We start from the raw sequence: 22,273 nt of genomic DNA, 5'->3' as shown, positions 1-22,273 counted from the left end.
TTGTCTCCAATTATTTGGGGCTGTACACACATTATCATCAACTACTGCAACTGTTGTTCTTTGGATAACACAGTAGGGCAGCACACAGAAACTTTTCCAAACGTTTCATAAAATGTCAGTCGTGTGAACCCGTAAAATATTTTACTGTACCTACGTCTATAAAAGACACAACTTTGGGAAAGACATTACAGGCCTATCCCTTGAGTATATTAAATATCATGCAAAACAAAATATTTTATATGAATGAAATCAGTTATTGCGTCAATAGTTCAAAGAAAAACAGAAAATAATTTTTAAAATCTACCGAGTAAGTACGCCAGATGGGCGAGCTACAATCCGTATTTATCTGAAAAGAAATAATAATAATAATAATAATTTCTTAGTTATAAGTTTATATTAAACACAAAAACTTGAACAGAAAAAAAAAAATGTAAACAGAAAAAATTGGTGGGTTTTTGACGGCATAAACTGCCTGACACCTGGGGTCTCCTCTGCAACCTCATCGACCAGGGGGTTATTTTTTCTCCCAGGTATCAGCCCCTTCCCTGGTCTGCTGTTACAGAATCATAGACAAAATTGCATCACTATATATAAATATGTATATATATATATATATATTGATGCAATTGTATATACATATATACACACACGCACAATTAAGATATATATATATTTGTATGTGTTTACAAAAATGCAAGCAATGAATAAGAAAAATTATTTACAAAAATTTACATGTTCTATGTACACCTGAAAAGAAAAACATTTTAATTTGAATGAAATCATTTCTATATACACCTGAAGAAAAGTATTTACAAGTTCTATGTACATCTGAAAAGAAATGTATAAAAACATTTTAATTTGAATCAAATCATTTCTATATACACCTGAAAAAGAAATATTTTTATGTGATTGAAATCACTTCCATACATACCTAAAAAAGAAAAATACATAAAATGTTTTAAAATTAATTAACGCAATTGTATGTAGACCTGAAAAGGAAAATTTATAAAAAATATTTACAACATTGAAAAAATAATACAGCTTCCGATTGCCTAACTACTCCAAAATTCCACTTTGTAACAACAGACATAAAAGCCGACTAATGCATCATTCTCAAACTGTTTCAGCTTCATCTTGACTTGCTTCAATTTATCCCAGTCATCCAAAAACCTCAAATCTTTTTCATTTTTGCTTTGGCTTGATTAACTTCATTTTGTGTTGCAAAAATCTCACTGTTTCAATGTCTCGAGTAACTTTTTTACTGCAGAACCTCCCTGTAAACAATATTTCTTGTGAATACTTTAGAACATGCGGGTATCAAACGGCCTTGCTTCTTGGTGTCTTTCACTAAAACACGAACATTCCTCATAGACGAACATCTTGAAAAAGCTACATAAAGCATTCCGTGACTGAAAACTGGTTGCGGTAAATAAATTCCAACTTTCTTAAGCGTCTGTCCCTGTGACTTATTAATAGTCATACAAAATGCAAGCCTGATGGGAAACTGTCTTCGCTTGAGCTGAAAGGGGAGGTTTGAATCTGATGGTGAAAGTTCAACACGTGGAATGAAAACTCTCGATCCAGCATTCTGTCCAGAGATGACTTCACAATCTAAAACGTTTGGCATAATTCTCTTCACAATGAGCCTTGTTCCGTTGCAGAGTCCAACCGATGGATGTAGATTTCGTAGAAGCATAACTATAACTCCAACTTTCAAATTCAGACGATGAGGTGGCATTCCAGAAGGCGTCAGGCTGTGGATGAAATCCAGCTGATACGTTTCTTGTTCTTCTTCGTCATCGCAAATAACCGAGTCTGCACTGTAGTGCGTGAAAACTTGACCTGGAAACGTGGAAAGAATTTCTTCATTAAGCTTCAGAGCTTCCTCGTTCTTTGGACATAAAATCGCTTTACTGGCCAAGTCTTGTAAGTCGAATTCATTACCGCAGCCAAACATTTCTTCTACTATCGATCTGTTGACCACACACAAAGATGGAATTTCGATAACGTCTTCGTCCAAGCCACTGTCATTTCTAAGACGACCGTCTCCCAACTGCAGAAGCCATTCTGAAAATTCTTGTTCTTCCGGATTCAATCGCATATTGGTGGAAAGCGTGCATTGTTTGAAATGTGGCCACAAAAAGGAATTCCTGAGGCAGCTCTCGATCGCAGAAGTTCGGTTTCCGTGTGGGACAACAGGTAATGTTTGTCTCCAGTCACCTCCTAAAACTAAGGTTTTACCGCCAAAAGGAACATCCAGTCCGGTCAAGTTTCTCAGCAATCTGTCGACAGCTTCCAAAGCGTAATGAGGCGTCATGGTGCATTCATCCCATATGAAAAGTTTCGCAGTCTTCAAGTACCTTCCTTCAGCGCTATCTTGTCTCACACGGCATGAAGAAGTTTCCAGAAGTGGAACGGGCAACTTGAAAGTAGAGTGTACAGTTCTTCCACCGGTCAACAGCACAGCAGCAATACCTGTCCACGTAACGGGAATGGCAACGTGGCCCATTCCTCGAACAGCATGAAGGATCGTCCTAAAAAGGAAAGTTTTTCCAGCTCCGGCAAACGCATTAACACAAAATGTCTTCGGTGTGTTAGGATTCTCATCTCGTACAGCTTCCAAAACCGAGTCGTAAACTAATTTCTGTTCAGGATTCAACATCCCGTTCAACACTTCGGCTTGTTCGTTTTCATATTGGACATCGAACTGCGGGACTTCGAGAGAAACAGCATCAGTCAATGTTGGTTGCGGGAGACCAAGAGAACATAGCGAAACATTGTGCACTTCTAACTGGTCTTCTATACTTCTCAGTGCAAGGCTGAAACTGTCTTCTAAGGAGTAAGATCTCGCAAAATCTTCAGAAAGGGACTCTTTCAATTCATTCCACAAAGCGACGGGTTCCGCAGGGTTGCAGAAAACACAGATAAAGCAAAAAAGCTGTCTTAGCTGCGGTGGCATTTGAAAAGCCGATGCTTCTGCCAGAGTATTTTTCCATTCTTCGTCGTCTTGCAGCAGATGCCTTGCACGGCAGGCTTCCTTGAACGTTGAATACTCCACACCTTCGTAAGTTCTTAAGTCGGCAAAACTCTTCGCTCTCTTTAACGTGACACAGCAGCAACCTCAGATGGAAACGCTCAACATCTTTCGGGCTAACAGAATACATTCTTGAAATGATGTAATCTCCAAGTCTAACTCGTGTCTGCCAGGCGTGATTCCTCCAGGTGAAATGTTTAGGAATTTCGGCATACAGGTAACCATTCGCTTCGGGAACTGTCCTGTTCAGTTCAAACCATCCGGTGAGCATGGTATTTTTCTCGGCAGCTCTCTGGAAAGCATTCCTTTCTTCGGATTCGGCAAAATAGACGTTCTCTTTAGTTTCTGCCTGAAACGGTTTCGGAAATCCTTTCGAACATACACCATCACTCATGCAGGGAGAGTTTCTATTCAGTTCACCGCAGGGTCCGTGAATCATCGATGACTTCACAATGTTGTGTAGCTCCGGATGTCGAGTAGCATCTGGAAGTTCAGCACACACCAGCGAGTCGATGCACTCTGCATCTCTTATTTTGTCTTCTTCCGCTAAAAACAACAAAAGGTGCATATGAGGCAATCCTCTCTTCTGAAATTCGATGACGTGTATATCTGCAATGGTCGCACCTAAGATGTGATTCTTTGTCAAATCTTGCATCAAAGCCGTTTTCTTCAGGTCAAATACCCTCGAAACGATGTCCGGGCGATCGTGAGCCTTCTGTCCTGGGAATAAGTTTTCTGTTATTTCCGGCCATTTAGGGTTGCACGTGAAAGTCAAAAACAGATCCGGTTTACCAAAGTCGCGCACAATGGCCATCGAGTCCTGATAGTTTTGCTGCATGCAGCGAGGGCTTCCTATAAACGTTGACGGAAGTATAACCGGTATTCCAGGGCGGACGCCCGTCTCTTGACCAACTCTGTAAATGTGATCGGCAAGACCCATGTAAGTTTCCACTCTCAGATTCGTCTGATGGCTCCGGAGGTACGCAATCCTGTTGCCTTCAACTTTTACGTATGCATCCACGAGATACTGCTGAAACAATTTCCGGCCATACAAAATCGGGTTGTAGCAATCTCGTCGTACGGACACCCTGTGACTGTAAAACTGTAACTCTGTGTATTGCTGTCCGACTCTGAATCCTTGCTCGCCGTGAGGAAAGAAAAGTACGTACGTCATGGGTTCCAAGTTGGGATTTAAGGTACTGATGTTGATGAGACCGCCACCTCTCGGATGGATCACGATGTCTCGGTTTCGATGGAGGAGCGCCGTCCGTACTCTTGAAAACGACTGCAACTTCATTTTCTTTCGGAGCATTGTAACGTCCCCTGTGCTCGCCTGCAGCAACACTTTCACCCTTGATGTACATGCGGATATCCGCAGCAGTTTCGGCACCTTGCTCTCGTACAGTTTCTTCTTCGAATTCCTTCAGCATCTTGTAGGCTTCCGCATATGGATTAACGTTCCTTAAAACTGTGTCCAACTGTCTCAGGAGTTCGGCGTTCAGGGCAACATTTCCAAATATGTTCATTCTCTGCCTGAGGGCTTGATCCGAATCTAAAATGTACAGCTGAGCATACTGTTCTTGACCGGGATGAGGCGGATGAAGGTGGCTCGTTCGATGATATATGGCACCGTGAATCCTGAAGCAGTAGGGACCCGAACCCGAAGGCATTTCTATATTGGCACCCAATGAAGCAAAACTGAGCAGGCAGTTGTAAGTACGTATGTTGGCAAAAAACTCTTCAGAAAACGGGTGGTTCCCATTCATTAAATTGTGCCATTCTTCTGGATATCTTCTTTCAGCTTCGACAATTTTCCCATTGTTACAGCAGTGCATGTATCTTCCTCTTGCATTCCTTTCTCCCGTAAAGAACAATCCGTTGCAGAGATCGCAGGAAGCTTCCATTGAACCGGCGCTGTGTTGCTCAACATAAACTTCGAGTCCACATCTTCCTGCATTGTGAAGAGTGCTGCGTGAACGTTGTGCTGCATTCATGCGTAGCCTGTCTTCTCGTACGGACATTGTTTCTTCGGATAGGACTTGTCTGTGGCGTGCAGCGTCTCGCGTTCTTCGTGTAGCAGCGTCCTCTTCCGACTCTTCCGCTCGAACTTGACGATGACGATGAGAGTCCAGTCTGTGCCTCCTACTGGTTTCTTCTTCACTTTCTTGAGCACGCAAATTTTCTTGACGTTGGGATTGCCTGCTGAGTCTCCTAATGGTTTCTTGTTCCGTTTCTGCAGCACGTAAATTTTCTTGATGTTGAGCTTTCCTGCCGAGTCTCGTCGCGGTTTCTTCTTCCGTTTCTTGAGCGCGTAGGTTTGCTTGCCGACGCGCTTGCGTGCTCAGTCTCGCAGCAGTTTCTTCTTCATTTTCTGCAGCTCGCCGTAAACTCTGTGCTTCAGCTCTTCGTCTTCTTGATGCATCTCCTGTAATGCCTCTTTTCCGTTTCGGCATTTCAGTACGTTAAAAAAAGCACTACTAAAATATTAACTCGACTCAAAAAATTGACTACGCAGATGAAAGAAAAAAATTGCTCATTAAACCAATACTGCTGGAAAAAAAATTAATGCATTCTATATGTATACAACACAAATTTTAAAATAATCCTAGACTAAATGAAAAATTTTCCACTTAAGAGCAAATTAAGTTTAAAAAATCAAAAATGTAAAACAAAAACTTCCCTGTTAAAAAATTGCTGGCAAATAAGAAATAATATGGGTAATATTATGAAAAATTCCAAGCACAGATAAAAATTATGAAAATATTTCTAATAATTAGGTCAATCTGAGAACAATGCACATAAACAGAAAATGAAAACCTAAACACAAAATAAATAAAAGGTATAAATACAAATATAAATTAGGAACTTCTGAAATCAATTCTGAAATTCAAATAACAAACCTAACAAAATAACAAATCTAATAAAATATAGAACATTCGATCGCCTTAAAACGACAATTGTTATCGCACACAGGAAAATGTCAAAAATATAAAATGTAAATGCAATTTATCGAGCAACAATAACAGAAATATAAAACACGAATGAATAGATTTTTAAAAAAAATACAAAATAATACATTAAATATATAAAAAGAGTCACCAAGTTAATGTTCCGAAGAATTCTCAAGTTCTAAAATAACAGGAGCATATAAAAGTCTAAAATACTACTTTAAATTACTAAAACTACAAATATAAATGCAAAAAACAATCAAATATCCTGTAAAAAGAAATAAAGATTAAGTGCAATGAGTAATAATAAGAATATTTACGAAATTTGAAATGCTGGAAAAAATTGCGACGGTCTCCTTCCAAATCCAAAATTCGTAAATAAATTTTTTGTTGCCAAACTAGGAAACTAAACTTTTGATTCTATTTGATCTGTTGCCAGACCGAGAAACAAAACTTTTTATTTTATCTATGACGTCATTTACTCGACTTATCAAGGGCATAAACCAATCTACATTCAACTAACGACTACTAAATGAAGAGAATGTTTCTATTTTTAGTTTTATTTTAGCTTTTCAGTTTATTCCTTTAAGTTATTTTAATTTTTTATTCTTAGTTTGTTAGTGGCGAACGGCCTTGGCGTTCCCATAGCATTTTTATCTCCGACGACTGCCGAGACTGTTGCCACTCGGAAGACTGAGTGCCGAAATTATTGTTTTCGCAGTTTTTAATTAATAAGTCCGCGGATTATTGTCGTACGAAGATGGGACCGGTATCGATGGATTTGTTGATTTTTTTCGAATCCGGAGATATGCGTTTCGAATTCCAACTCGGCGCCGTTCCCAAGTTATTCGAGAAAAACGAATTTGGCACTCGGCCAAATCCCTAAAACAGGGAAAAGGGGTGAAAGAAAGTGCAAAACGTAGGGAAACGTAGGGGAAAAAGCAGTTTTTAATTAATATCTCGGCTAATTAAAGTCGCACGAAGATGCCGATGGTCAATCCGGCGAGCCACGGGCATTCTGAATCCAACGGTACCTTCCGCTAAGCTCTACACCCAGCCGTTCCCGAGGAGATGATGTTACAAACACACAAACAGACAGAGGCACACAGATTTTAATAGTATAGATTGAAACAAATATTGAAATTACTGAGCATCATGAAATTTAAAATTTATTCAAATTTTCTGATAAGGGGAGAAATGCATTAAGCGAAAGACTTTGAAGAAATAGGAATTTTAAATAGAAAGTAAGAAAGCGATTTAAAAAAATGTGTACCATATTAAACCAATATCATGAGCTATGTAAATAAAATAATTATAAAACTGAGTTGAAATAACAAGAATTTGTGTGCAGTCAACAGTGTCCTAAAGAATCAGTAATCCTTAACACAAAATTAATATTCATTTTCATATTTACAAAAAAATTTGACATATGGCAATAATACATAATAATTCCTAGAATTGGGATTCTTTTGAATTAAATGATGGTTCCAACCTCCCATACCCTTCATTTTTTTTGCATTGTCACACGCTCCCTTCAAGAAATTCAGAACTTATTCTCAGAATAAGTGACCAGAACATACAAAAAGTTAGGTTTCTTTTTTATACAGATTTTTTTTAATTTAAATATACAGAAACATGAGTCTTTGCATCATTTAAAACATTTTTGTAATAGGAAGTATATATCTATGACTAATGGTTGCACAAATAAAGGTCTTTTATGAACTTAGTGTATAAGTATGTATTTGCATAAAATTATTCAAGTTTAGATTGGAGTCAGTGCACTTTGCCACAGATAAGAAATAGAGGGATTTTTTGTAAGAGTTAGCCATCTATCTCATTTTTAATTAAATAAGAAAATCAAATATTAATGTGAAAATTAAACAAAAATATTCAGAAAGCAAAATTGTGATATTTGCTTCAGTACTAAAATCTATCGGCACAACATTGCAAAATACATAACTGTGATCAAAATGTATCAAGAATAATTCTTTTAACATATTCACATGAGAGAAATCATGTACGAAGTTTCTTCAGAAGCAGTGACTTCTACCGTTATTAAGAATAGTCTATCTTTCATTTCCTTTTCTCCTTCTTCTTCTTCATAAGCGCCTCAGCATGTTACAGGCCAACGCTGTCTCTCCAAGCTTCTTCGACCTGACCCCATTCAGCCCAATAGCCTTTCATCACTTAACTCCAATTAACCTTAAATCTTGCTCGACATCATCTATCCATCTAGTGGGTGGTCTTCCTTTTTGTCTTACTCCCTCAATTCTCGAAAAGGTTCTCTTTTTGGTTGGAAATGCATCATCATATCTAAACACATGGCTCAGCCATCTGATACAAAATGCCATTACAATTCTCACAATATCAGTTTCATCATATTTCATTTTCTTTTACATTTGCAAATAAATTTATTTTTAATTAATAAAGAATTTTTGCTTTGACAACTTCTCAAAATGGTAAATGTATTTGAGCAAAGGGCATGCACTAAATTTGTTCATGCAATGGAATTTTTGCCACAGAAATATCACAAAAAGACCTTTGGGAAGCATGCTTTATCAAAAATGAAAATTTTTAAGAGCTATACAGTGTAAGGAAGACTTAGAAAACATTGAAGATGAATCACATGCTGGTAAACGATCTATTTCAACTAATGAACAACACATCAGTCAAGTCAAGGATCTGGTACCCTTGGATGAATTTGATTCTGTGAAACAATTGTAAAAGATTAGTTGGTCTGATCACTTCTTATGATGTTAATTTTTTTTTTTTTTTTGAATTTTTTCCATAGACAACATTTGTTCAAGTGGCTTTTTCAAGGCAGGTTCTTATAATGCATCGAAACATAAGTTTTGATACAGGAAAAGCTCAGCAATCAAGTGATTGGCATTTGAAAGGTGAAGCAAGACCAAAAGGCCAAGACAGAATTAGTTTAACATCAAAGTACCATTAAGGGTTTTCTTCAGTGTTATTATTAATCATGAATTTCTGTGAACAGGCTGAATTGTTGACAAAAAATATTGACTATTTTGTGTCATGTTCATAAAGCGATTCATAGAAAATGAGATGATATGTGATAAATTTTGCACATGACAATGAGCTTATTCTTGATGTTCTTGTTGTCCATGAATATTTTTACAAAGAATTAAATGACTTCGCAAACTCCATTTTAACCTGATATGCCACCATGTAACTTTTCCTTATTTCTAGAATTGAAAGTCTGTTTTGTATTGATGTTATTGCTATAGGACCTGAACGGGTTTCTGACAGAAAGTTGCACAGGCAGTTACATTAACTTTTCTACTATTTGATGGTGAACCTTCTAGGCATTGAAGCCTTTCATAGGCATGGCTATGGAGGGGTTGAGGTTTTGGCTACCTCTTCTATGCTAAAGCATACGTGACCAGTTTGTTTGTGCACTCTGCTGAGTTCTTCAGTAGAGAGATTCATTCATTGCCTCTCTTATGAATGACATGCAACCTGGCTTTCCTTTGCAGTCTGTGAGCAGGGGTGTTCCAGGCTGGTGTCACAGATATGGCTATTGCTGGTAGCTAGAACTCGACCGGTTTCATGTATACTTTGTTGCGAAGCTCTTTAATAACAGTGGAGTGTGTTACCTCCTACAGACTGTGCACACTAGTTCGGTTGTGTCATTACTGCATTCTGCAGAAACATAATAAAAATTGAAACACAAGTTTTTTGCATCTGCGCCTAATGTAGTAAAGCCTCTGAATGCCCATAAAGGCTCACCTCCCAGCACTGATGCAGTGGAGAATGTACTGAGTTTTGAACCACTACTGAATTCCATACTACTGAAACAAATGAGGGGAATGTCATACATCAGCAGCATTTCAAAGGTATACGCTATCACTGTGAATTATGTGAAGCTTGAACGTTCATTGAATATAAAAAAGCTAGATGTTGCCAGTAATCACACGCTTGTCTTAAATATTTGGATATGCATGTCTAAGTACATGTCATATAAAGTGAAACCATGAATGTCTGATGACTTTAACACTTGTTTTGAGGTTTAAAAAAATTTGGGTAAAAAATGTGTATTGCAATTGGAGGGAATACTTTGTCGGGGAAATAATAAATATTGGCCAATAAATTGAAATTTCATGTTTCATGGAATCATTCCAAATATATATATATTAACCACAGTAGTATTTTTCTAATTAATTAAACATTTTATTCTTTTTAAGTTTCAAGCTATATTGTCAGATGAAACGGCTATTGAACAGCTGCAGAAAAAGGGACCACATAGGCCAAGAAAACCAAAAATGGCACTTCTAAGTGAAGTATTTGGACGAGGTAATGTATGTTTTATTCAGTTATTTTTAAACATCAGAACATTTTTTGTGGGGTCTCTCCAGAATATTTGAACTGTTTAGTTGGACTATGTATATACTATCCCATTGCCATGACAAGTGTTGTCATTGCTTGAAACATAAGTTCTTTAATTTATCTTCTATTCAACTTCTTATTTAAACACTACCGAAAGCATGAACTTGCAGTTCTGTGTTGCCATTTGGTAAAATACGAGAATTTTGATTTATCTTTCAAATTTGATTAATCTATAACTGGCGAAGAAATTGAGTGATTTAAAAGCCATAAATACATTCTACAATAATTTATATCTGTATTATATTTTTAATAATTTATCTAGTTGGCATAAATAAAAATACATGCAGTGTTATTGTGATTATTAAAAGATGTTTCTAATGCTATTATTAAATAATTAATATGTAATCATGTGTTTTTTCTTCTGCCCTGTTGTTATATATATGCATAACTTTATTTAGATATTTATGAATTACTTAGAATACATGGTGTTTCATATTGAATGGAAGAAAAAGAATAGCATAGTACAAATTCTGTAATTGATTTATTAAGCCAAAACAAATTAATTCTGCATCAATTAAACAAGTTTTATCTGGCCACAGTGACAAATCTTTCAATTATGAAATCATCACTAGAAGCTATGTTAATCAGAATGCAGGAGAAAGTGTAGTGTTTTGAAATATGCCAAAACATCATCAGTTTCATCATTCAAGTACATTTTCACACAAAATTTGATAGAGATCCTCTGCATCATCACAACATCAACAATGGATGAAGCAGTTTCAGACACAGTTTGCTGTGTAAGAAAACCAGCCCATGATGAACAGTAATCAACCGAAGCGGTTGAAAAAGATTTGTGAAACATTTTTATGAAGTCCCACCAAATAAATCAACGCATTGTACGAGTTCTGTGCTCAGTGTGCTTCATGTAACAGTGTGGCGTGCATTATAAAAACGTCTACAATTCTAGCCATACGCCTTTCAAATGGACCAGACATTACAAACCTTTTTTCAAATTATTGCATAAAGAGATAATGAGAATTTTCAAGATATGCTGGAGGTAGATAGTTTTGCAAACAGACTTATGTTTACAGATGAAGCCACTTTCTATGTTTCTGGCAAAGTTAATTGCCATAATTTATGATTATGGGGCATAGAAAATCCAAAAGGACTAATGGAACATCAACATGGTTCTCCAAAGATGAAAATTTTTCTTCATGGAAAAATCAATTAATGGGTGCATTTACAAAAATATACTATCAGAGAGATTGTTCCCTCAGTTGGAGGAAACGTTTCCCAGCTGTATTCTGCAGTAAGATAGTGCTCCACTACATTGGCATAAAAATGTACACCAGTACCTGAGCGATAGTATACCCCATTGCTGGATTGGCCATGTTGGGTCAAACAATATGCTATTGCATTGTTGGCCACCGAGATGCCCAATCTAACCCCTTGTGTTTTTTCCCTACATAGTAAAAGACAAAGTTTTCATACCTTCCTTTCCCTAGGACTTACAACAACTGAAGGAGTGGATAATTGAAGTGATCGAATAATTAACAAAGGATATTTTATCATGAGTGTAGCAGGAACTGTAATACTGCATAGATATTTGTTGTTTCTCCGGAGGGGCATACATAGACATCTAAGGAGACTTGGATAACTATAGTTCACTGAGAATTTGATTTATCAAAGCATTCACAGGTATGCTTTTTTTTTTTTTTTTTTTTTTTTCCCTATTCAATATGAAACACTCTGTATTTAATAATACAGCCTGAAACTGGAATTAAACAAAATGTTAAAAATCATGGTTTGCACCTTGAAAACAAATTTTTATAATGTTTTCATGTATTTACCCTCCATCTGTCCAGAATCATGTAAAATCTAATAGAGAGATAATTTATGAAGTTTAATTCCAAAATTCCCCAGTTTTGAGGAGGAGAATTCAAAGTGAGTACATGGAATCAATTTCAGTTCATTTTCAATGCCCTGTAATTTAAATTTCTTCTCCTTTATATACCATCCTGGTAAATGGTTGTCGTAATTTAATCATTTCCATCTAGAAACAAAAGAAATTTGCAGATGAACTTTCCTTACAACTAAATAATTCCTTGTTGCTGTGTGTTTTTATTTTTGTGTATAATTTCATATTACTCATGGATTACCAGTTTTTCATTGAGATAATAACATAAATTATTTTTTAATAATTTCATTCCATCAAATAATAATTTAAGCTATTAAATAAAAAGGTTCAAATAAAAGTCCTTTGAAGAAAAATAAAATTATATAATTCTACTTTTGAAAATATATCTTTGTTATTTTTTGTTATTCTTTATTTCAGGTTCTCCTTTATTATGGATCTTTCCATGTCAGAGTGCTCCAAGAAACTTGGAAAACCTAGCTTCATATGAAGTTTAATATTTTCATTTTTCAAATTTTATACAAGTCTTAAATAAAGGTTGCAATTATATGCAATTGTATCTTGTTTATACATGCAAAGCATTATATAATTGTGTAACAGCATGGCTTTTATATTTTGTTTCATTTAGCGATTCATGTTGTTGAATATCAACTCCATTTATATTTATAAATGTAAATCATATCATATTTATATACTCATATATGTTTGTCTGTGAATCATATGTGGAAGCAGTTATGTACTTATTTTTCTATTAATGTTAAATATTCTGCTTTCTTCCACAGATGTAAATTTTATAGTTTGTTGTCTATTATAAACATTACATGGAATGCTTGAGAACTTAACTGAGTTTTATTATGAAATCAATAAAGTAATAAAAGGTTATTTAATTTATTTGTAACATTTTATGGCTTTATTTCTTTTGCCATACAGGCAGCTTAATTTTCCATACAAATAACTGAATTTAAAACTAATTTATATAATTTTAAATAGCTATTTACTATATTTTTTATATTTCTTTGAGGAAATAATACATTGTTATGCAAGAAATACCTATTTTTAAATGTATATGTATTACTTCAGTACTTTTATCTTGCTTTATTTGTAACATGAATATTATATTCAAATTGCTATGAAAAAAGAACTTGTAAGCAAATGGCATAGCTACAATTCAGACACTTTTTTATTATATATTAAAAACCTGAAATCAGCACAGGCACTTGTAAACTTTAAATAAGTTAACTATTTATCTCAGTATTCACACCTAAGAATTACTGTAAATGAATATATTTTAAGAAAAATACGAGGTCAGCTGTTTAATATTCTGACAATTAATCATATTTTTAAGAATAAAAAAGGGTTTTTTTTAATTTAATTTTTCAGGTTGTAAAATTCTGTTTATCATTTTATGGACTTTTTAAAGTAGAAATGAAATTAGACTACTATTCAGATCTTAAAAATAGTCTGAATTTTTCTCAATTTTTGAGCTTTTTTTAACTTAAATAAAGAGATCAAATTCCAAATATTTTATTATTAATATTTTTATTTTTGTTACATTTTATTTTGCACATATATTTTGAATTTATTTTTATATGTTTTTTCTTTTGCAATTTTTTATTATAAATTTTGTATGAAAATATTTTAAAGTATATAAAATATAGAAAATACATTACACATTGCGATATTCATTTAGAATTTTACATTTTATCTAGTCTTGAAAAATATCATTCTTTTTGAATTAACTAATTATTATAAATCATATTTCAGATATATATTTCAATTTTGAGTAATTATAACATAAAAATCAAAGAACTATTAAGATATCTTAATATGTATTCCTTATAATTATTGTATCTTCCATGTTACAACTCATTCAAAATTTAAAAAAATGTGCATAAAGATATTTATGTATATGTTTTTGGTGATTGTTCACTAGTTAATATTTCACTTAAAAGTGATTTGTGATATTATATATATATAATAAACATTACAATGAAATATTGTAGCTGTTTTATTCATTAAACACAATGATTGTAAAATCATATTCTCACTTTGAAGTTTATATACAGTTGAATATAACTATAATATGAATTTTTTATACTAAGATTGCTAGCGATCTATTTCTCCAAAGACAATATCAAGGGTACCTGTAAAGGAAAGATGCATTTGTTAATATTTTAATACAGACTTTGTGCACATATAAAAATTATTTTAGTTGATTATTAACAGTAACTGAACAAATTGGAATGTTAAAGATTTTTTTAAATCCAATTTACAACCATCAGCCACTGAAATTTATTAAGAATTATAATAAATTACCTGAACAATTAATTTTCAAAAGGATATTTTTAAATTTTCAAAGAAATTTTCTCTCTTAAAATTCAATTACAGTTATATTTAAAATGCATACATACATAATTATTTATACCACAGAAGGCACACAGAATTACTATGCTGCTCAAAAAGTATCTAACCTTTGGTTGGCAAAAATGCATTTATTAATTTGTAAATCCAAAACACAAATTTCCTTCAAAGTAGTCTCCTTGGTAATGGATGCACTTCTCTCAGCTCTTTTGTTATTGTTGGAAATGCATCTGGAGCACAGTTTTTGGAATGGTGAGCAATTAGCATCACATTCTGCATGATGCCTGTGCTCAACTCAAATCGGGATCCTATTACCAGCATTTTTAGCTTGGGAAACAACAAAAAAATCACACGAAGCCATGTTGGGTGAGTAAGGGAGCCCGGAAAACCACAGGAATGTTGTTTCAGCAAGGAAAGTCTGAATCAAATGTGCATGGCCAGGTGCATTATCATGATGGAGCTGCCAAGTTTTTGCTGCTCATAGATCCGGTCGTTTGCACTGCACAGCATCATGAAGGCAATGCTGGACCTCCTAGTAGTACTCTTTTGTGATGGTTTGGCTTGCAAGCGTGCTCATGATATACCACACCATGGAAATCAAAGAAGACAGTCAATAAGACTTTGCTATGGACCTGCCATGCATTTTTGGGTCTCGGGGATGACGGATGTTGCCACTGTGATGACTGCATCTTTGGTTTCTGGGTCGTACTAGTATACACGTTCCATAGCCTGTGACCATGGTGTTCAGAAAGTTGGGGGTTACTGTTGACATCGTCCAGCATGTCCTGTGTGATGTCCAGATGGCCATCTCTGAAGCAGTTATGCCACTCCTTTATGCGAGATGTGCTCATGGCATCGTCTGCGAAAGCCTGTTAAATCTTGTGAATGGTTTCTGCTTGGGTATTGGCAAGCTTTTGTAAAACTGGATGCAATATCGCTGCTCAAGTTTTTCAGTCATTTTCCAACCATTCCACAACTACTGAAATCTGACAAATGCTCACTACATGTACTCACTCATTGGCTGACTGCCAGAAACTGATCCTTTCCGTAGGCGGGGAAAAAAATCATGGATGTGCATGCTTGAACAGCATAGTATATCAAAATAAGTTCAACATTATTTACATTTTAATAATTTTCTTGTTTTTATCAAATATATTGAAATTTTTCAAATAACATTCTGCTTACATGAATAACTTCAATACTTTTTATCTTGAATTATTACATACTATATTACAATAAAAAGTGAATTTTAAAAAGTGATTGGACATTCATTTCCTGAACATACTGAAATTACTAGTAGAAATTCATGAATAAAACTGCGATTTATGTTTTGAAATATTTCACACCAAAAAGAGCATGATTAGTTTTATTTCATAAAGAGGCAATATATGTAAGAATATAGGATATGATTTAATTCTCATATTTAGTGTTCTATACAAAATATCTCATTCTTTAGATCAGTTGTGGTAAACCTTTTTGAGGCTGCGTGGCAAAAACCTTTTTCCGGGGGTGTCCAAAACCTCTTTGATTAAATCCCCCATCAGAGAGGAGTTTACCATGTTTTGCCAGGCACAGTGAAATCTGAAAGTTGGCCTTTGTCAGATGGTTTGTTTTAGAAAGATAATTGCAAAAACCAACTTTCTAGTAATTATAATTTCTTAATTTCCCTTCAATAAATACCTTCCGTTCAGCTTCATCAAGTTGGGGAACAATCTTGTGGTTGGTGTTGAAGTGCCATCTGACACTAGATGTGCGTGATACACAACATTTTCCCCGCACAGAATGTATAATGCTTTCCTATCGTGTTCAATAACTCCAAATGATTCTTTCCAGGGCTTTTGAAATAATCTTCCACCATCAATGTTTAATTTTGCCGGAGTCATTTGTGAAAGTTCAAGACCGGGGCAGCAGTAATTGTTAACCCGGACATCTCTTTGCTAAACTTCTAACTTTAGATTTCAAATGCTCGTTTTCAGCTTTGTTGGGCTTATTTTGGCTGAGTGTATGTGAATAAACTTGGTTTCCTTACTAAGCTTTCATGTTTTGCTATATTATCAAATTACATGTTTTTACATTATATTTGTACATTCCATTTAGGATATTAAATTAGAATTATTCATAAGTTATCTCAAAGTGCTTAGATCTGAAAACTGGGATATATTTAACAATGAAAGTATTAAAGCTCACCACCGGTCTGCAATAAATTTGAATTTGTTTAGCAAAAATTAGCTGTTTCAACTTTGGCGTATTCTTTGCCATGTAACAAGTAATATGATTGGCCCAAACAATTGAAATGTCATAATTGGGTCAATAAATATGTATATCATTCTTTGGCGATATATAAAAATCTTATATCTAGGCTTAGGCCGTATGCCAGTGGCTTTATGCGATAAGTAAGTGAAACATTCAAGAAAAGACTAAAACATTTATTTAAATTACATAGTATCATTTTATTGTGATTATTGAATAAGGATATTTTAGTCGCGTGCCAGCTGATGAAGCTCTGTGTGCGCACTGTGGCATGCATGCCATAGGTTCGCCATCACTGCTTTAGATCTTTAATTCTTAATAATGCTGAAAGAAGTATCTACATGCTTTCTTGTGACATGCATTTTCAAGTTCAAATTAAATTTGAAGGTTCAAATATTTTAAACTTTATACATTTATACTGATATCATTAGGTATTGTAAAATTCCTGCTTAATTAAATATTTGTTTAGCCCATTATTTTAGAAAATTCTGTTATGTATTCAATAAACCTCAGATTCTCTTTTTCATTAAAATATATGTTTATTATAATCTTCCTTGTGATGAATAATCTGATAATCTAAAAGAAATTTTCATCATTTCAATTACATATGTTTACTGATATTGGCTTGAGGTATTTTATTTCTAGTAAAGATGATTTTGAGAGAAAGATATCATGGGAATACATTTTAAAAAAGTTATGTGATAAACTAATATGAAATAACTTTTGTTAAACTTATGGAAAATAAGCATATATCCAGTATTACTCTGGAGCCTTAAGCATCAATTCAGATTTCACATAAAACTTCCAAGCATTAAGCAGTAAAAATTTCCTTACTCAAAAACATAGGTCTTATACAGTGTATATCCTATTTCCAGCACTTATTCATACTGCTAAACAATACTTTTCATTATTAAGCAAAAGACTATCCTATTTGTAAACACTTTTGTTATTATATCATACCAGCTGCATTAAATTGCAAGAAATTTTTTTAATGTGCTTGCTGTTTGGAGAAAATATATTTTCTTGCAAATTCTGCTTTTCTTTCATAAAAATTTAGACATCTTTGAATAAGATAGTCTCATATCAATAATTTTCATTTCAAAATTTACCATCAAATATACCTAATTACTATTCACAAAAAAATTGATTATGTACTATGTTTAAACACTCTAAAACTAATGAAAAAAATAATTTTAGCTAGTGCAGTACAAAGTCCAAGATCAGGAATTCAGCAAATCTGTATTTGGGCTTTTGCTGGATATTAGATCATCAGTTTAAAGCATATCAACATTTTCATCCAATACAAGCTAGAACTTACCAATGTGATTTCCAAAAAAGAAGAGCAGCGATTGATCAAATACACTATCAGACAAATTTTGGAACAAACAAAGGAATATAACATTGACACTTGTTTATTGATTTTAAAGTTGCATATAATAGTTTAAATAGGAAAATATTACTTGAAGTTATGCTGGAATTTAACATCCCAAAGAAACTCAGCTTTACAAGTATGGCACTTGAGAGCGTGAAATGCAGAATTAAAATTTTGTCTTTTTTTCTCAGAGTCTTTTTATAATGCGAAAGGTCTGCAACAGGGAGACTCACTTTCTTGTCTGTTTAACTTGGCACTGGAAAAGACTATGCGAGATTCTCAACTAAGCACAAGTGGAACCATTCTACAAAGAACAATTCAATTACTAGCCTTTGCCAATGACATTGATATCACTACACAATCTAAACAGAATGTTGTAGAGGCATTTGTCTCACTTGAATATGCAGCAGGGAAGAGGTCTAACCATCAATGAGGATAAGAAAAAGTTTATGATGGTAACAAATAAAATCATGGACCTAGGCCCCCTTTAAAGATCAACAATTATACTTTTGAGATTGTTAAACAGTTTAAATATCTGGGTACAATGATTTTAAGCTGCAATGGCATTAAAAAGAGAATATCTATGGCCAACAGATATTTTTATGGACTTAGAAACCAACTTAAATTAATTAGCATACAAACGAAAATAAGTATTTATATAAGACTTTGATAATAATTGATATAACCTGTAGCCCTGCATGGAAGCAATTGCTGGACAGTTAACAAGACAGATTAAGATCTACTGCTGATATTTGAAAGAAACATTCTAAGAAATATTTCTGGACTGGTGAGGCAAAATGAACTGTGGAGAATTATAATACAACCATGAAATCTATTAGAAATATAATGAAACTAATATTGTGAAAATTGTAAAGGTGTCTCGTACTAAATGGTTAGGCCATATTTCTAGATATGATGATGCATTTCCTGTTAAAAAGATAACCTTCTCAAAAATGGAGGGAAAGCAACAAAAAGGAAGACCACCCACAATATGGCTGGATAGCGTGGAAAGCTGATTGGGGTACACCGATGGGAAGATGTGGCGGCAGAGATTGGGTCAAACTGAGAAAATTTGGAGAGACCAGCCTTGGCCTGCAGCAGGCTGTAGAGCTCAAGAAGATCATTAGTTTAAATCTAGTAAACTAATGCATAGAAATTATAAAATTAAAAATATGAAATAGTAATTTATGAAATAAAGAAGCATTTATGACATTAAGGATATAAGGTATTTCTCCCTCTTTCCTAGCGTGCCTTCGTGGTGTAGTGGTTCTGCTCACTGCGCCAGTATTCCAGAGGTCCGTGGTTCGATTCTACAGTGGCGCCCAAACTAAAAAGAGTGGTGGATGATGATTTCTCCCCACCTAGGATTTGGTGATTGAGTCCCCTAAAAACCCCAGTCGCCCTTTAGAAGGGGCAGTATATATAAGGTTTTTCTCCTGCCTTCGTGATGTAGTGGTTCTGCACGCTGGGGCGGCATTGCAGAGGTCCATTGTTCGATTCCCGGCAAAGGTGTTTGCTCATTTTTCATCTCAGCTGCTCCCAAAAAATCCTAATGTCTCTACAAGGGAATAATAATAATAAAAAAAAAGCTCAATATTTGTTTTTTGCTTTATTAAACATTTCTTTGAATGCAAGTTGTTTAATTTGCTTTGTTTTTTTGTGCTAATATTCTCTTTAATTTTATATATAGACCTAATTTCCTGTTCAGCCACAAAGTTCTATTGTTCAAGTCCTGTAATTGCTGTTTTGGGAATTACCACAAAACTGACAATCAAAACTTTTCATTGTCAACAACCTCTCTTACTTTCTTCACTATGGTAGCGATATTTCCTGGATTTAGAACAACAGATTTCACCATCCATTCGCTGACTGATGACTGGAGCACTGTCATCACAATAAAAAACTTCTGCTATGTCATCTTTATTTATTACCACTTCTCCACAAATTCCATTACAAGGAAAATTTTGCTTTTTATTTGCAATACCTGAAAACCTTCTAATTTGCAGGTGTCACCCTAAACCTTACCTAGCATCTGCTATACACTATTGGCAAAGTATCATAAGATTGGCTTCTGAAGACATGCCGTTATGATAAATATTGGTTTGCTTTTATCGCATGCTGACAAAGTTAAGCATGAATTATATTAGCCATTTATTATTCTTACGACTATTTCCAATTCATACTTAAGGCTTATCTGAGTCCTGAATAAATAAATTCTTACACATCCTGAAGCCCCACCCAGGGTCAGCAGTAGGCATATTGCAGCTTGTTTTATTCTCTGAAAGGTCTAAAATTTTGCTGCCATGTGCCTCAGTAAATTCTAAAAATTTTACATCCCAGTACCTTAGATTTTCTCATTCCTTAATTTTGTTGTTCAGTGCTTCCTAAATTCTGCTGCCCAGTGCACCCGCACCAGCTCTGGTATCAATCCTGGACTTGATAACAAATCACCTTATTCTCAATTCCAACAGCACTAAATGTAATCTTTTCATCTATAAGTATCACTTACAAAATCTATTTTTTACATATGGAAAGACATTAAACACAATGTCACCATAAAAGGTTATCAGCTCTTTGGTATTTAATTACTAATATACTAAAAATATATACACTAGAAGAGCCAAAACATTATGACCACCTACTCAATAATGCATTGTGTGACCTTTGATCTGCAAAACAGCTGCAACTCACCTTGGCATGGATTCCACAAGCTCTTGTAGATGACACAAGACAGGTTGTACTACCTCAAAAAGGTCCCAGAGCAGCCCCTGAGAATGTCCTCAAAAGCATAATACCACCACCATTACCCTATGAATGACCTGGTTAACAGGAAGAAGCAACTGTTCTCCTAGAAAACAGCATATCCTGACATGACCACTGATGTGATGAATGAGAAATTGCGATTCATCCAACCAGGCAACTGTGTTCCACTTATTCAGGGTCTCGTCTCAATATTCCCAGGCCCACTCGATGCATAATTAACAATGATGCTTGGTCATTGTCACATGAGTCGGACATCTGCTATGCAATCCCATATCCAACAGTGTCTGCTGAACTGTGTGTTCCAAAATACTTGCACTTGGACCTGCATTGTATTGGGCTGTCAGATAAGCCACTGTTTGGCACTAATTCCTTTGATGATGCATAGACATTCAACAAAAGACTTGCTTTAGAACATGTGTTGTGAAATTTGTAAAAAAATATCATTATCAATAAGTACAAGGTGTCTGAAATTGAACTATCACACTACCAGATTCTACAGTTCTGTTTCAAAAAGTCAGCTACAGAATGTCACCAAATCAAGTATACAGCTTTAGGTACTAATATTGTATCATATCACACTGTGAAGGTTTTGTACTGGAAGTTAAAAAACAAGGACTATGATATTCAAGAAGCAAAATGCTCTAGCTGGTCCACTGATGTTGATGAGGCTCGTCTGCGAGAACTTGTGGAAGAAGATCAGTATGCAACAACTCAAGAGATTGCTAAGGAGTTAGACATTACTGCAATGCTCATTAGCTGCATTATACTACTGCTGGTTTCATCATTATTTATTCACTTTGCATAAATACTGACAGTAGTAGATCGTGGACAATCTACCAGTCGTGCAGTTTCAGAGATACATCTTCCGAGTCTTTGGACCATTACAGTCTGCCCTTTATCAAATTTGCTTAGATCAGTAGCCTTTCCCATCACTTGGAAAAGTGCAAAAATGATTCCTTACCTTCTCCAGCAGCACTTAAATACCATTCCCACTTAATCACATGCCCTTCACATCATCCAGGTTAGTTCACTAAAAAATGTGAGGATGGTCATAATGTTTTGCCCTGTCAGTGCATATATGTACAGTGAAAACTGTTTAACACAAAACTGAAGGGACTGAAATATTTTTTGTGTTAAAGGATATTGAAAATAAAACATAATTCAACAAAATTAGGTTTATTAGAGTGCATTTTATTTACATAGCTATGTATATATGCATGTATTTAATAAAATCAATGAAACAAAAACATCCACAAGAACTTAATGGAATTTAATACAAAGTT

The 22,273-nt window shown here is 34.6% G+C and overlaps 2 protein-coding genes across 2 annotated transcripts in view; one reads left to right on the top strand and one right to left on the bottom strand.

Moving 5' to 3' along the window:
• Dnz1 (DNZDHHC/NEW1 zinc finger protein 11) overlaps positions 1-13,635 on the top strand; it is a 154,970-nt gene extending 141,335 nt beyond the window's left edge. Inside the window, exons 7-8 of the mRNA XM_085815056.1 lie at positions 10,188-10,296; positions 12,665-13,635. Coding sequence (XP_085671182.1) covers positions 10,188-10,296; positions 12,665-12,741 — 186 coding nt within the window. The 3' untranslated portion in view covers positions 12,742-13,635. The remainder of the gene's footprint in view (positions 1-10,187; positions 10,297-12,664) is intronic.
• A 604-nt stretch (positions 13,636-14,239) lies between these two features.
• Positions 14,240-22,273, bottom strand: part of ND-49 (NADH dehydrogenase (ubiquinone) 49 kDa subunit) — a 68,292-nt gene continuing 60,258 nt past the window's right edge. Inside the window, exon 12 of the mRNA XM_035370583.2 lies at positions 14,240-14,388. Within this exon, the coding sequence (XP_035226474.1) occupies positions 14,351-14,388 (38 nt within the window). The 3' untranslated portion in view covers positions 14,240-14,350. The remainder of the gene's footprint in view (positions 14,389-22,273) is intronic.

This window comes from Stegodyphus dumicola, chromosome 1, assembly GCF_044657685.1.
Source record: "Stegodyphus dumicola isolate Sdum_Otavi_A_Nest chromosome 1, ASM4465768v1".
NCBI classification, from domain to species: Eukaryota; Metazoa; Arthropoda; class Arachnida; order Araneae; family Eresidae; genus Stegodyphus; species Stegodyphus dumicola.
This window is presented reverse-complemented; position numbering and strand designations above follow the sequence as displayed.